At 37.9% G+C, this 16359-nt stretch overlaps 1 protein-coding gene and 1 non-coding gene across 2 annotated transcripts; both read right to left on the bottom strand.

Moving 5' to 3' along the window:
- Positions 1–300: 300 nt before the first annotated feature.
- Positions 301–16112, bottom strand: LOC132183849 (CCR4-NOT transcription complex subunit). Its single transcript, XM_088518022.1, has 12 exons — positions 15813–16112; positions 12732–12842; positions 12356–12442; positions 11430–11483; positions 11102–11247; positions 10795–10945; positions 10575–10712; positions 2971–3042; positions 2801–2874; positions 2556–2697; positions 1678–1756; positions 301–661 (listed from the first exon to the last, which is right to left on the bottom strand). Exons 1-12 carry the CDS (start codon positions 15966–15968, stop codon positions 564–566), a joined length of 1308 nt encoding a protein of 435 aa, XP_088374148.1. The 5' UTR covers positions 15969–16112; the 3' UTR covers positions 301–563.
- Positions 15108–15209, bottom strand: LOC132185998 (U6 spliceosomal RNA). Its single transcript, XR_009440681.2, has one exon. It is a non-coding gene; the product is annotated as a U6 spliceosomal RNA (small nuclear RNA).
- Positions 16113–16359: the final 247 nt, after the last annotated feature.

Raw genomic sequence — 16359 nt, 5'->3', positions numbered from 1 at the left:
TCATGGTGGTTTTTTTTTTTTTTAAAGATTTGAGTAGAGAAATTATTGGATCGATTGGCTATTTATCGAACTATTTTCGGCTTTTCCCTTTCAGTGTTGCATTGACCAGGCTTGTGTCTTTGTTGGGATCCTTACGCTCTGTGTTGTAGCAATCCCGCCATCGATGTCACCAAAAGAGCAAACTATTGTATATTCAACTCCTCATATTGATGTTTTCCAGGGAAATTTCAAATCCTTAATCCAAAACAATCAGGAGAGCTCTACTAAAACTTCTAGAGACAACCTTTACTTAAACACAAATTTCACCAACATGCATGCCAGTAGACTCTTGTCATATATTACTTTTTAAACACAAATCACTACAACAATCAGAAGAGAGAGAGAGAGAGAGAGAGAGAGAGAGAAGAAGAAGAAGAAGAAGAAGAAGAAGAAGAAGACACCATCTGCATACTAAATGCTTGTGTTATTATCTACATGTAGGGATGTAGGGAAAATGAAGAGAAAAAAAGAAAGCTAGTCATTGAACCCAAGAAAACTACAAGAACGAAAAAAAGGGGACCAATTTATTCCAAGGACTTCAGAAGCCTAAATAATGCAGCTGCTTCCCTAATACGCGAGAATTCAATGCAGAAAGCTTGAACTTCAATGAAAAGATCTTTGACTGCAAAGATGACAAACCACAGAGAGAAATCGGCAAATGTAACCATGTTTCTTCTACACAATCTAGTTATTCAATGATATAAAAAGCTTGTTTACATAAAAAGGCTTCCACCACAGCAAAAATCCTCATAGTTCACTCTAGCTAACAATGGTATATTCATACAGAAATAGTTCCACTAATTCCAAAGACACTAAAAACAGCAAAAGGAAATACAATAATTTATTCTATGGAAGAGTTTCTGGATCAATTTCTCAAATATCCATTATTTGATACAATATCCATTATTGTATCAAATAATGGATATTTGAGAAATTTATCCATTATTTGATAAATAATGGATAAATTATTATTTAATTTATAAACAAACATTTTACAGAAAACTAACATTTTACAGCCAAGTAAACCCTAACTGGTAAAATTCCAGCTTTACTTTTTTTCCAAATAGGCTCTCGGCAAAAGGACCATTGGAACATCTCTTCACTTACAGGGCTCCATTATATTTTTCTATGACCACTAGTTATTCCATAATTATTAATTTAACATTCTCTAATGAATTTTCAATAATTCAAAAAATGAATGTCATTCCAATCTTTTTCTCCAAATTCTTAGAATATTAGATTACTTCAAAAGATAGCCTCATATCATGTTTCAAACATGTTCTGATCATACATGCCTGTACCTAATGTCATCATCCAAAGTTACATCCCAAATCAGTAAGTAGCCAGCTGTCAACATGCTCTTAATATCCTTGAATTCATCTATGTTTCTTTTCAATCCAAACTTGATTTCAATCCAAAAATGAAACGGCTATATTACCAAGACATTGACATTTTGGAATCTGCTATGTTCCTAACACCATTTTTAAGTAATATTTATTAATATGGAATCAGGCAATGATTACTATAGTTCTGTGAGTGTGACCCAGCCATTCAAGTTTGCAAGGTAAATCATGCAAGACATCAAAATCACCTCAAGATAAATAGTAATTCAATCTGAAAATAGAAGGGAACACTCACCATTGATGATATTATTTCGGATAAGGCTTTGTAGGAAAACACATACAAGTCTCACAAGCCTGTTCTGCATGTATTTATCCTGGTGGAAAGAGAATGTTTCAAAATTTTAAATTGTACACGTGTCAAAATATATTAATTAATACAAACGTAAAAGGTTAAATTCCTATCCCCTTCCCGACTACCAAGATACAAGTTCAAAACAAAAGAGAATTTTAAATTGGAAAATGCTATTCTCACTCCATTTTCCTACAACTTTTTTTACTACATGACATGGCTGCTCATATAAAGTGAATAAAGTCGCTTATATGGCATTGACAAGTGATTCACTCATGCCCATGGCTACTCATATAAAGTTCTGATATAAAGTGAATAAAGTTGCTTATATGGCATTGACACGTGATTCACTCATACCCACCATGCATTTGAGGCGTGCAAATGCTGGTGAGACCACAAATACACTATCTCTTTAGTAGGTCTCAAAATATATCGTTCCAATGCATACATGGCATTCCATGCGACACTCCGCATCATGGAGTAGAATAATAAGCATATATCCAGCATATGGTAATTCAATAAAAGCAGGACAACAATGAGAATTTGGGAAATAGTTGCTGCATCATTCAGGGAGAACAATAAATCCTTTCCTATTTGCATATCTAATTGACAAACTTAGAAAACCCCTCCCACTGTTAGACTAATATCTAATTGAACAGTTATATTTTGAAGCCTCTGAAAGGGGGGGAAAAAAAACAGCCACCGTAATACTACTCTAGTCAAGCAGCCATTACAAGCACGTGTACATGTTTCACACTCAACCAGCCACCCTTCCATGCTTAGTATAATTTGAAGAAATAACCATGTGAGGTAAAGTGAAATACCTTGATGTTCTCACATGATGATATACAGTTAGTTATGTACATGCGTATGAACTCAGAGGGAAGTTCAACGGTTGTTGTAAGCCTGTTAACAACTTCCATCGAGTGTAGACTCATGTCCATACTCACAAGAACTGTAAAATATCTGGATACACAGATTAAAATCAAGAAAGAAAACAAATCTTGTAATGTCAGTAAGTGTAACAGCGCAGCAGAATAAAACAGTAAATCAATACACCAAGACATACTCTGCAATTTCAGGCGAATTTATCAATTTGGTGAGAACTTCAACTGCAATTAGAGGATTATTTTCCACCAGTTCCTGATTTAGGAAAAAAAAAACAGAGGAATCAAATAGCCAGGCAGAACCACTCATACTAACGGTCTTAATAAACTGTTTGATAGCATAAACACATACTGGTAACTTTCTAGGTGTTAGTCCACAATGATACACAAGCTTTGGGTCATTTGCCAACTCCACCAATACTTGCTGCACAATGAAAGGAGACATGCATAAACATATTTTTCTTCAAAATAATTGATGTAACATAATGAAAAGAACACAAAGCCCACAAACTTGCTGATAGGAACCCAAAGGTTTCTATCAATTGAAAATCAAAAAATAAAAGAAAAAAAAGGATAAATTTATCGCTTTGAGAGAATTGAACCTCCAATTGATCACTTTGAGGGGGTCAACCTCCAATCAAAATCATGTTTCTTCTTCATTGAATTGCCGTACGGCATATACACTGAATTAATAGAATAAAGCAAGACTTATTTAGATAAGAAAATATAAGGTTTAGCTTACTAGGGAATAGCCTATTACTATTACGAAAATAGAATCGAAACATACTGATACAACTTACTAAGTTAATAAAAATCTGGGGTTTCCTAACATTCTCCCACCCTTAAAAACAACCCTGCCCTCAAGGTTGATTATTAATAAAGCATGTCTCCAATCCCGTCCTCAATCCCATGGAGGCCACCATGCCCCTTGTCAAGGTTAATGTCTCATGACTAGTGTGCATATAATCAACCCTCAAGGTTTGGAGCAAACACCTCTCTACAGTCGTTTGACTTAGTAGAATCGATTCCCTTCCAATAAGGCCTTGCCAAACTTAATCATAACTGGCTTCTTCCTCAGATTGTAGAGATTCTATCTCAGCTAGTTCTTTATCCACTGTGTACCCCACACGCACTAAAGATAACAACTTATTCTCCTCATCCATCAAGGGATTTATGACCTCCTCGGTATTAGAACAATTATGAATAACAAAGACATCTTAAAATTTTGATGAAATCAATTCCAACTCTGAAACTTTTACCTTTGTCACGACTGACTCCTTTTGCATGGCAGGAGTACTACAAGTTAGGGTAGAAAATGAGTTGCTTTTTCCCGTTGTTGGTTGATTTAACACCTTGATTATTTGGCAGCTTTCCTCCCCATGTTGCTTCTCCTCTCTCCTTGCAACTGAAATAGCAGTATCATGGTTCGGGGTAATCGAGCCTTAATTCCTTCAATGAATGTCTCCACTAACTGTACTTCAGACCAACTATGAGTTTGATCAGATAAATGCTCCAAACAATGTATGTATTCCTCAACTGTTGATGTTTGAAGGATTTGCTATCTATATTTTCATATGTTAAAGGACCAAATTGAAAAAGGAGCCCTTCAACAAATTTCATTTACATTGGCTCTCCATGGCACACTACCAACCAATCAAACTACTGTAATGCCTTCCCTTTGAGATTATTAGCCGCTACCTCCACCTTTGATATTTCTGGCATCTCATAAAATTGAAAATAATGTTCTGCTTGTGATACCCAGCCAAAGGGATCTCCGCCATCACCACGTGGGAACTCATCTTTTAGACGTGAAACAGTGTATTCCTACTCTCCTTGTGATCGTACTTTAGTGAAACTTGATGTCCAACTAACCTAGAACTCACTCCCAAGTCCCACCCCTCGACGGTCTAGGGCTCAGTCGAGGATCATTCAATGGACTCTTCCATTAATTTCTTCAACTCTGCAACAATCTTCGGAAAAATTCTCAATTCAAGTGAAGCTTATTCATGTGGAATGTTACTACTAGGAGCATTTTTGTTAACTTTTCTTCCTTTTTCCTCTTTTTTTTTTGTTCTTCTCTTTTCTTTCTATTTTTTCCTTTATAAGACTAAGGCTATTCCTGAAGTACAAGCAAACCAAGTCAAGAATTACCTTTCTCCCATTCCCAAACACACCCAATATAATAACGCAACCAAAACAATGTTGCTCCTGGACAACTAATCTGTGTAGCCAAACATGCTTCTTCTTCTTACTCCTCCAACGCACAATCGTTGACTTTCGCTCAAGCTGCTCCACCACGTGGGGCTCCTTCCACACTAGCACACAACACCTAACCACCTTGAGCCAACCTCAAACACCCCATAGTACATGACCCACCACATGGTTCAAAGCATAGCCCCTTCACCGGCATAGTGCATGATCCACTTTGCTCTAAAACCACCACCGGCAGACATAGGCTGTCATGAACACGACCACTGCACCACCGTGAACCACAGCACGGTCGCCCACAGACCTTCAGATCGCATGGCAACACGGCACAACAACCACAAACACTCGTGAACTTTAAACCACACGCTTTTTTTTCTTTTTTTTTTTTGATAAATAATGATCAAGTTTTATTACTTCACACCACACGTAATCACCACTAATGGCAGCTCCACAACCCACCGATGAACACCACACCAGAACACATGTCGACTAGGCACTTGCACCACCAAGCTACTACGCCGAGCGACACCCAATCTATCAGCACCCATGGAACGCCTTAACCGCTTCACGCACCACAAGCACAACAACAACACCCCCATATAGACATGATCAACTTTTGATTGGTGGTTTTTTTTTTTTTTTTTGGATGGGTTTAACAGGAAAAAAAAAGACAGGAGAAAAAAGAAAATTAGGAAATCGAAATGATTTGATACCAAATGATAGGAACCCAAGGGTTTTCATCGATTGAAAATCAAAAAATGAAAAGGAAAAATGGATAAATTGATCACTTCGAGAGGATCAAACTTCCATTTGATCACTCCAAGGGGATCAACCTCCAATTGCCTTGGGCAAAATTATGTTTCTTCTTCGTTGAATTGCCATAAGGCATCTACACTAAATTTATAGAATAAATCAAGACTTCTTTAGGTAAGAAAATCTAAGGTTTAGGCGTTTAGCTTACTAGAAAATAGCTTACTAGGAAAATAGAATCAAAATATGCTAATAAAACTTATTCATGATTTTCGTCTGGAGGAAAAAAGGAAAGGGTTCGTAGGGGTTATTTGTGTGAGTCATCCAGCATCTTCTTGGTTGGTGGATTCCTTGGAGGCAGCATGTCTGTTCTTGGTGAATGGGAAGGTGATGTAGGACGATATTTACCTTTATTTTCGGTAAAAACGAAAATAAAGAAAATATCAAAAATAATATTGGAGCAGCGCTGCTTGATCAGAATTTTATCCGTTCTTAGACAATGGAAGTACAAAAGAAAAGATTGTCACGATTCCCGCTGATTGTCAATTTTATATTAGGATTTTATTTTATTTTATTAGAACTTTATTTCTTTTCCTTATTAGGATTAGGTTTACTATTGCTACTAGGATTAGGTTTACTTTCTCTACAAGCATTTCTCTTTTATAAATAGGCTAGCTTATTATGTAAAACTCAATTCATTGAATTATTATCAAATTAGAGAATTCTCTCTCAAATACTCTACGGAGTTTTATCCTTCTTTTAGCCTGCAGGCTTGTTTTTTATCTTTTTGAGTAGAAGACGAAAACGCTTCTCCTTGCAGAATCAAAGACGCTGCTCTTTGATTAGTTACTTTAGTCTTTCACTGCGTCAGTTGGTATCAGAGCAGGCTTTATCCTAATCATGGCCAATCAACGCAAAGGTGACAAACTTCTCCAACAACGCCGTTTGTAGGGGAGGGACTCTTTTGAGAGCCAAATTCATGAGGTATCCGAGCCGGCGTTATCTAGATTCGATGGCCAACTTATACTACAACAACAACTTCTATAACAACGCCGTTCGTGAGAGAGATGTTTCGAGATCTGACTACCAACGATACATTAAGCGATTAGAGGCTCCTTTAAGAGTCGAATTCCAAGAGCTCCGGCAGACGACGCAAATGATGCAACAGGAGGTGTGACAGTTGTGCGAGTCATTTGAACGCAGGCAGATGCGTGCCCATTGGAATCACAGAGACACCGGGGAGTACCGGATGAATATCGATCTTCTTTCATTCGATGGTTATCTTCACATTGAAGATTACCTTGACTGGATAATGGAGGTAGAAAGATTCTTTGAGTACATGTGTATTCCAGAAGAAAAGAAGGTGAAGTTGGTGGCTTATAAGCTCAAAGGTAGAGCATCCACTTGGTGGGAATGGTTGAAGCTCTCTCGATCCAGGGAAGGGAAAAGACCTGTTACATCTTGGCCCAAGATGAAGCGGTTACTCAATGCCCGGTTCCTACTACCAAACAACTATGGGATCCGAAGGGAACCCGTTCGGTATCCCTATGTTGACCGATTCTGTGAGGATGACGTAAGCCACTTTCGTCATGTCCATAATCATTTTCATAACTTTCCAAATAGGCCCTTCGCCTATGAAGAGAATTTTAATTATGGTGAAGAAGTTGTGGAAGATGTTAAGTTGGTTGAAGAAGTGAAGTTGCTGTCAGAGAAAACATTTGTGTAGCCACCATCATTGATTCCAATGACTATATCAATGGAGGAACAGCTACCACCTCCTCCACCACAAGTGCAACTTTTTCCACCACAGTTGCAAACTCCTCCACCACAGGTACAACTCATCACAATCACCACAAAAATTGATGATTCTTTTGAAGAAAACGATGAAGTTAAAAATGATGTCCAAGAAGAAATTGTTTGAGGAATTTTTGTGGAAGTAGACAAAAAAGAAAAATTGTGTCTTGATTCTATCTATGTAGATTTCTCCAAAAACTTTTCTTCAAAGGAGCCACATGTGCCATGTCCCAAAAAAAACTCGAAGACGAGTTTTTTTCAAGTGAGGATGTCTGATGTAGGACGATATTTACCTTTATTTTCGGTAAAAACGAAAATAAAGAAAATATCAAAAATAATATTGGAGCAGCACCGCTTGATCAGAATTTTATCCGTTCTTAGACAATGGAAGTACAAAAGGAAAGATTGTCATGATTCCCGCTGATTGTCAATTTTATATTAGGATTTTATTTTATTTTATTAAAACTTTATTTCCTTTCCTTATTAGGATTAGGTTTACTATTGTTACTAGGATTAGGTTTACTATTGCTACTAGAATTAGGTTTACTTTTTCTACAAGTATTTCTCTTCTATAAATAGGCTAGCTTATTATGTAAAACTCAACTCATTAAATTATTATCAAATTAGAGAATTCTCTCTCAAATACTTTACAGAGTTTTATCATTCTTTTAGCCTACGGGCTTATTTTTTATCTTTTTGGGTAGAAGACGAAGACGTTTCTCCTTGCAGAATCAAAGGCGCTGCTCTTTTATTAGTTACCTTAGTCTTCCGCTACGTCAGAAGATGCTGACGGTTCACAGGGGGGGAGATGTAAAGGTGTCATATGGATCCTAGAAGGCCGGAATGGGCGGAATGGGCGAGGATGGCAGCAGTTTGTAGGTGAGTTGCATCTGTTGATTGCGACAAAGGAAAAAGGGTTAGATTTGGAGGCTCATATGGCACCCTCTTCGGCAGGTTTGTTTACTGGGAGGTCGTTTGCGGATGTAAAACGCGCAGCGTCAGGCGTAGAGGTGAGGACAACTCCGAAGCTCCTGTCCTCTTGCCTCCTCAATGTACTACCTTATTCGGACGGCTTTGGGATGGGTAGCGGTGGTGTTAGGGACGCTTAAGGCAGTGGACTGCTATGAGTTGGAGATGCCGGTGTCGATAATCCCACAGAGATTGCCGAAGAGGAAAAAGAATGGTGACTCATTGGCGGCGGCTACAGCTAGGTTGAGAAGGAAGAAGATGAAGGGCTTTTTTGTCAATTGGTGGGTAAAGTATCTAGGGTTTTCTCATGTGGAATGGGTCCGGATCCTTGACGAGTTGCATGCAGGCCTGCTGGAAGGTATGAAGGTGAAGCCCACTGGAAATTGGCATAACGTCCGATGGCATGTGGGCCATGGGTGTGGATCCAGATATGGATCTGGTTTCGGGTATGGATCCGGTATTGGGTATGGATCTGTGTTTGGATAGGGATCCGGGTTTAGATCTGGATCCAGAACCAAATTTGATTTTGGATTTGGCCTCGCCGAAGTATTCTCAGTTGAGCTTGGTTATGGACTTGGCCTTGCCGGTGTCATCCCCGATGAACGCAGCTTCTCTGCCTTCGACGTTCGCGGAGTGTTCTTCATTTTTAGACATGCAGGAGGTCTTCGGTGGATCCTCAGACGTGCCTGAGACTCCGACTGTGGTGCCGAGGCCAGCTGTGCCGGTCCTTACTCTCACCGATGATCTCCCCAGAGCCCTTACAACGGCAATTACGCATGCGATGGTTTGTCCGACGAGTTCCCCGAGCTTGGTGACTACGGATTTTGGTCAAAAATCTTCTCCGGTGACTCTAGTGGCAGTTTCTGTTTCGCCGGCAAGGCTTTGGCGCAGAATGAAGGATGCAGATATTTGTTCCTCCGGTGGTGGCTACTGTTCCTGTGAAACAATTCTCTTTTCCTCCGGCGATTTCTGCGGCAGTTTCTGTTTCTTCGGCGGGGCTTCGGAGCAAAATGAGGGATGAGGCTTTTGTTTCTCCGATGATGGCTACTGTTCCTCCGGTGGCTTCTGTTTCGCCGGTGAAACAACCTCCGGTTTTAGAGGATGCTCCTATAAATCCTACACCTGCCAAAGTTTTGATAGATAAACAATACTCTGTTTCCAAGTCTACTTTGGGGTACTCACGGAGAGCGAAGGATAAGGAAGCTAAACAGCTGCATAAGAAAAAGGTGTTGTTAGGGGTGAAGGGTGAGACAAAGTTCACGATGAAATCTTGGGGAGGGAATGAGGAAAGTCTTTTGATTGCCACCGATGAGGAGGGAGCTCAAGACTTTTATGCTCCAAAAGTCAAGGGAAAAAAGATGGAGCTCAAGAATTTGGAATGCTCTGTTAACTTTGAGGCTAGGGGCGGTGGCTCGAGTAGGGTTAGGGATGTGGGGTGATTTTGTGGGGTGGTTGGGTGCTATGGGTTATCCTTTGTGTAGGGTGTTTCTTGTGGGTGTTTGTTGGGTGGTTCTTTTTGGGTCTCTTGTGGGTGCTCCTTGGGAGCTTAGGGCTTTTCTGGGTGTTTCGCGCTCTCTTTATATGCTTCTTGTGTATTAGGGTTGCGCCCCCTTGGCGTTTTGATACATACAACAATTACTTATCAAAAAAAAAAAATTATCAGCTCCTAACAATGACATTTTGAAAAGTGACAGTCTAACAAAACAAAGACTAATTTATAACTTGAAATCACTAACTTCAAGCAAAATGTTAAGATCAGTAAGGAGCTTATAGTTACTGATGGAATTATTTCACTTCTCACTCATTCTAATAGTAACTATTCCATCCTTTAAGCAAAATCCCAAACCCTTACTAGTAACTTTCTAAAATTTCAAAGGGACGACTAATATAGCCCCGCTTTTTTCGTCCCTCCAATAAGAGGCATAGCAAGAATAATATGTATCCTAACTCATGCAAGTAGCACAAGACAACATTCTAAATCATATGTACATACAAGGAAAAATACTTAAAACCTATGAACTCTATACCATTAATTTATCCCAACTTGAGAGGGGTCCCACAACCTATATAGGAAAATTTTCCAAATTTTTAGAAAAGGTCAATTGAAGCTCCCAGGGTTTGACACTTCCATGGAACAAATACATTTAATATGACTTGTTTGTATAGAAGCATTAGGGTAATGAATGCAATTTTGAACTGATAATATCATAATAAATATACGTATGTGATAACCACCTCTTGTTGTGGAGGCACAAGTGGTCCCTTCAAAGCTTTTGCAATTAAGTCCCTTACTGCTGCCCCTCTGCTAGTATCAACGCACATACCATAGTCCCATAAAAGTTCATGATTGTCATCAGGGTTGAGCCACACTAGCTGAAAAGGGCTTTACAAGCATAAATCAAGTACACTAATAAACTAAATAAATTAATCAAAAAATAAACTCTTAAATTCTTACTTCCCCCTCCTGTACTGGAAGCCTTGGTGGAAGAGGCCTGATCCATTGAGGACCTAATCCTTCAAGAGACAAATTCCGCAATAACCCCATCACTGTATCTTCTCTATCTCCAGATCCAAGTTTTGGTTTGGCTCCAGGTTGCAGGTCAAACCTAAAATATGACTGGTAATGTCAAATGCACAATGTGAAATTGTTGAATACACAACATACATTTTAGTCGCCAGGGCTAACATCTGTGTGATAAAGCTTCAAATTTAAAACAACAAAAAATAAAATGTAAAAGCCTCTCCATTGCTAAGGTTCATACTCTGGTGAGTTTGCATCACAACCATGGGGAACATCAGGGTCTGGTACCACACTTTTCACTGAACCATCCTTAAATAAGCAATTATATGGTTCTGAATGGATTTTATCACAATACTGCTGCTGTAACTGTTCATGTTTTGGATAATCCTGACAGTAGACAAAACAGAAGGATGTCAAGAAAAGATATAAAATTAAAATGAAAGTCAGGTAATAGTGTCAAGATCCCTGCCTCAGCAATGGGGATCCCTTGCATAGCCTTGATTTGATTTTATTCATTAAAAGCTCAACTGCATATATCCACCTAAAACTATTGTATTTATCTAACTTACATGCACTGAAGGATCAAAACCTCTGGTGTAATCTGTAGCAGACTGTTTAAGAAACTGTAAAAAAAATTAAAAATTAAAAATTAAAAATAAATAAATAAAATAAAAACACTTCAGAAAATCGTAATCATTGACAGAATCATCTTCCAATTCAAAAGGTCAAATTGCAGTAAAAGCCAAGTACCGGAACATGTGCAAAGTGGCTTAAATCAAATATGAGCACAACTCTTTATAACATAATTTACTACAAAATTCAAACATCTTATACTAACAAAAACCTAGATGCATCCAACTCTGTTCATTGGGGTTAAAGGATCTAAAACATGAAATTTTAACAGACCATATCCAAGAACCAAGATTTGTAGACGTATGGCATCCCATGTCATGTACAAATGGTACACATACCTAACAAATGTGTCAGACTAATAAAGAGGATCATAACCAAAGACAGCCAAATTTCAATCTGCTAATTTTCTTTAACTCTTCATAACACAGACATGTCAAGAGTTTCAGTACCATGATGAACATGCTAAGCTAAACAGACACAGCTGTTAAGCATTCTTCAGCACTCCCAAGACAGCCAGATCTATTTCCCGAGTATTGACATGTGAAAACATACAAATGTCCATGCAACATAGCTGGGGAACTCCAGAATTCCTAAGTAGGTGCTAAATTACCCCCCTAAGGAGCTCAAACATCCAATAGGTAAGGGCGACATACATAGCAATGAGCAAATATTCATATGCATAATTTGCTCACATGTCAAACTGTCCAAAAGTTTGTTGTAGTTCACAAGCACACATCCTAATTAGCAAGTTTTCCACAGAACAACTAATTGACAAGATCATTCAACTATACAAAACAAAGGGCTAAACTGAGAAAGTAGAACCTCTTTTTTTTTTTTTTTTGATAAGTTGAGAAAGTAGAACCTCTTTGCCACTACTAGAGCCATCAGAGCCTAGCAGCTGTAGAATAAACGCCCTCTCATACTTTTCAGCTTCATCATCAGATGCAACCTGTATGCCAAAGGTAGAACACACACACACACACACAAAAAAAAAAAAAACTGATGATTCAGTTATTTTATTATCTTAATAAAGAAGCTCACATTGTATCCAGACCATACTGTAAATTAACAACAGAACATAATAACAGGTAACGTCAGAGAAACTAGTAACTAATTTCAGATTAGACACTATTTTTTAGATGCTTCACTAAAATATTGCCAATTTTGGATTTCAAACTAAAACAAAAATTTCCTTACTTTTTTTTTTTTTTTGATAAGTGACACAAAAATTTCCTTACATTTACAATAAAAGTAATAAAAGGGTTTGCAGAAGATTTCTGGGAGGCATAAGCCTGATGAAGAATCGTGAATGCAGCCAAACGTTGAGTTGAATAAAGCATCTTTTTGTCCTGCAATAATTAAACATCCAGTAGTCAGCAATTGATTTGAAAAGAAAAAATGCATTTCACTCCCCTATGGTTAGGCCATAAAACGCGGAACCTCCTCAAATTTTAGTAGGTAACACTTAACCCCCTCATCACGTTCAAGGTGTAGAAGTGTATAACCTACATGTTAACTCCTAACTAATCAGAAAATTTCAGGTCAATGAATATTTTAAACACCTTCCTTCATTCTATCACTTGCTCATTCATAATCAAAAACTTAAACGCATTAAAAAATTCTTCTGTTTTCCTTAAGGGAAGGTAAAAAATTATTTGATGGTATAGGTGAAGGCATAAAATTGATTCATGACATGGCATAATGTGATTGGTTATAAACTAGATATGTAGATTTACATTCTTAGCTTAACAACAAGGAGATTGTGTGTCACAACTTAGGTAGGCTGCAAGAGAAAAACACTTAGCCAAAGTACTATCAATGTGAGTCCAAAAATAAAGAGCATAAGTTGATCCATATAGCTAAAGGAAATAGGGATAGAGCAATGAATGATCTTTTTCTCTTTTTTTAGACCCTCAGAGTAGAATGTTGGAAACTTAGAACAATTAACATTTTAAAATGATCTTGATTTGTGGAACAACTTGTTACAGTATTTTTAAAAAGATGCTTAAAATCTGCTCAAAAGCATGGTCTTTCATAATTCTAGGAAGATAGTGATAAGCGAAACCAGGGGATGAGGACGGTGATTGGGGAAACACATGAAAAGTGGAGGGTGAATAGGAAAATTGGAAAATCATTCACATGTTCAATGTTTAAAAAAAATAAATAAATAAATAAAAAAAATTAATTAATTAATTAAAAAAAAAAAATCTATTAAAAGACTGAGTATCAGCAAATTGACGGAGGACAATCAGTCACTGCCACGATTGGGTGATATTCCTAAAGAAAGTTTATCAGGTCAGTCCAATCATGTATTACACATTATTGGCATTAAATTTTAGAATTTATCTTAAAATACTATAACATGTGACATTATTGTCAAACCATACAGAAAGAAAGCATCCAGGACATTAATTTCTGTAATTTCTATCTCACATATGGAAGAATCACTTTGCAAATGCATCTAGAAGGAACTTAATGAGGTTGGGTTTTAATATATCATACAACTTACTAAATATCAACAGATACAGTCCATTTGGATGGGGAAGAGGGGAAGGAAGGGCCTCCCCTCTCCCCTGTTTACATGTATTTTTGAGGGGGAAGAGGAAAAGATTTGAAAAAATGTTTCATATCAACACAAAGCCCTTTTGAAAATTCCCTCAAATTCCCTTTTCCTACGTATCGCTCAAAAAAAAAAAAGTTATAGATATGCTATCTCTCTATTGTCAATTTACATGATTCTCCTTTTCACTTTACAACCAGAAAAGGGGAAGGGTATAACTATCTCTTCCCTCCCTACTCTTCAATAAATATTCAAACAAAGGAAACCTCTCCTGCTCCCCTTATCCTCTCATCTTCTCTTCCTCCTCCAAACTTTTAGACATAGTGATAGTAACACAGACCAAAAGGAGTGCTAAAGTAGAATGAAAGTGCTCCTAATTTTTTTTATAAGCAAATCAATCTCAAAAGGCATAGAGAGGCACAACCCAGGTACACAGGAAGTATACAAGAGAAACCCCAAATTTGGGAGAAAAATAAGAACATAAGTCCAAAAATTCTGTGAAACTAAAAAAGCTAGGAGTATAGTACCCGTCATCCAAGCATAAAGAAATTTGAACATAACAACTTTTAATTCTACTACTGATCTCTCACAATATTCAAATTTCTTAGCATTCCGCTCTCTCCAAATGTACCACATTAAGCACAGAGGAGTCATCCTCCAAGCTTCTAAAGTGAAACGACTTCCCCATTGACCTCTCCAGCTAGCCAACAACTCCATCAACCTTCTAGGTACCCACTCAACACAAAAAAAGATGGAAGATCGAAACACGCAATTTTCTAGCCACTTCACAATGAAGAAGAAGGTGATCTATAGTCTCTCCGCTCCTCTTGCACAAGCAACATCAGTCTACTACTATGATGTGTCTGTTTCTTATGTTGTCCAAAGTTAAAATCTTCTCTAACACCTCCATCCACAAAAAGAATGTGACTCTCGAAGGAGCCGTAATTCTTCAAATGTTTTTCCAAGGAAATGGGGAGCTAGCGAGAGTGAAACATTTTGGAAGGGACCCAACAGGTTTTTCCTTGCCTCCTCGTCTCAACTAGAGAGAATACAAAATATCAAGGAACGAAGTGACCAATCAGGTGTCATCCTTGTGCAGGGGTCATGCTAATCTTCCCTATAACATTCCAGTTTTATCAGGTGTCCCCGAAGGGACCATTCCCCATACTTCCTAAGATAATATAAGTATATTTTTGTAATAGTAGAGTAAATTATTAAGTTTCTCAATTCATTGATTCTTTAGTCCAAAGCGCCTACTCTTATGAATATTTGATCAATGAACATTGTGAAGAAGTCAATAAGAGAGAGAAGCCAAACTATCTCAAGCTTGGGTTGAACACCTTCGATGGGTTGGGAAGCAAGCAGATTGACTGACCTGAGGCCAAATTGGAGGCCGCTTTTGGAATGTTGTATGAATTCACTACTGTAGTTAAAATTCCAAGAACCCCATCAGCTAATTTAAAATCCTAGTTCCTAAGATCATCGGGTTATCTGCTAGAATGGTACCCAGTGTCCCCAGTCCATTGTAAGACTACTTCTTTGAAAAATATTGATTTTAAATATTATTTGCTAGCAAGAGAACCCAATATCAAATAATTAATAGCAAAAATTCGAAGCAGAGTGCGAAAACGGCATTGAAAAGTCATAAACCCTAACCCTAAAAACCATTAAAAGTATATATATATATATATATATATATAGAGAGAGAGAGAGAGAGAGAGAGAGAGAGAGAGAGAGAGAGGAATTGGGAACACATTGCCTGTAAAAGGAGGACGAGGGAGGAGCAAGCAACGAAGTGGCGAGCGGGAGGGAACTTGGAGTTGAAGTCCGAGGCGATCTCATCCAATGGCCTTTGCTCCGATTTCAGGAGAGCGTAGAGCGTCTTTGACTCTTCGGCGCTCAGCGTCTTCATCATCCCCTTTTGCCTTTTCCTTCTGCAAGAAATCCAGAGAGAAGTTCTGTGTTCTCGCTGTAACCGAACACACGCCACGGAACTCTGGTACTGAGTCACTGACTATTGAAACCGGACACAAAGAGAGATTCGATTCTCTACAGTCAGCTCCGTGATTACTTGCTACCGAGAGCCAACAAGTTTTTACCACACCCGCAAATGTTACACAAAATAAACACAGTTGGTGAAACTTATTTAATTAAATAGGTTGGATTAACATTAATTTATACCATCATACATTCGTGTTTCGATACAATCCGACAAGCGATGTTTATAATTAACAATTCTGACACAATGCACAAACCCAACTTTAAATTAATGAGTTACTCGTTTAGTTAAATTGATTGAATTATAT

The sequence above is a fragment of the Corylus avellana genome, chromosome 7 (assembly GCF_965113065.1).
Source record: "Corylus avellana chromosome 7, dhCorAvel1.hap1.2, whole genome shotgun sequence".
In the NCBI taxonomy this organism is placed as follows: domain Eukaryota; kingdom Viridiplantae; phylum Streptophyta; class Magnoliopsida; order Fagales; family Betulaceae; genus Corylus; species Corylus avellana.
This window is presented reverse-complemented; position numbering and strand designations above follow the sequence as displayed.

Bases quoted from the DNA above. Each gene is read 5' to 3' on its own strand.
- LOC132183849 (XM_088518022.1), bottom strand. From the start codon at position 15,968: ATGATGAAGACGCTGAGCGCCGAAGAGTCAAAGACGCTCTACGCTCTC. The intron at 11,484-12,355 runs GTTCTACTTTCT...TTTTTTTTACAG, and splicing joins GCTCTAGTAGTGGCAAAGAG to TTTCTTAAACAGTCTGCTAC. The intron at 662-1,677 runs GTGAGTGTTCCC...TCATCTTTGCAG, and splicing joins CCGAAATAATATCATCAATG to TCAAAGATCTTTTCATTGAA.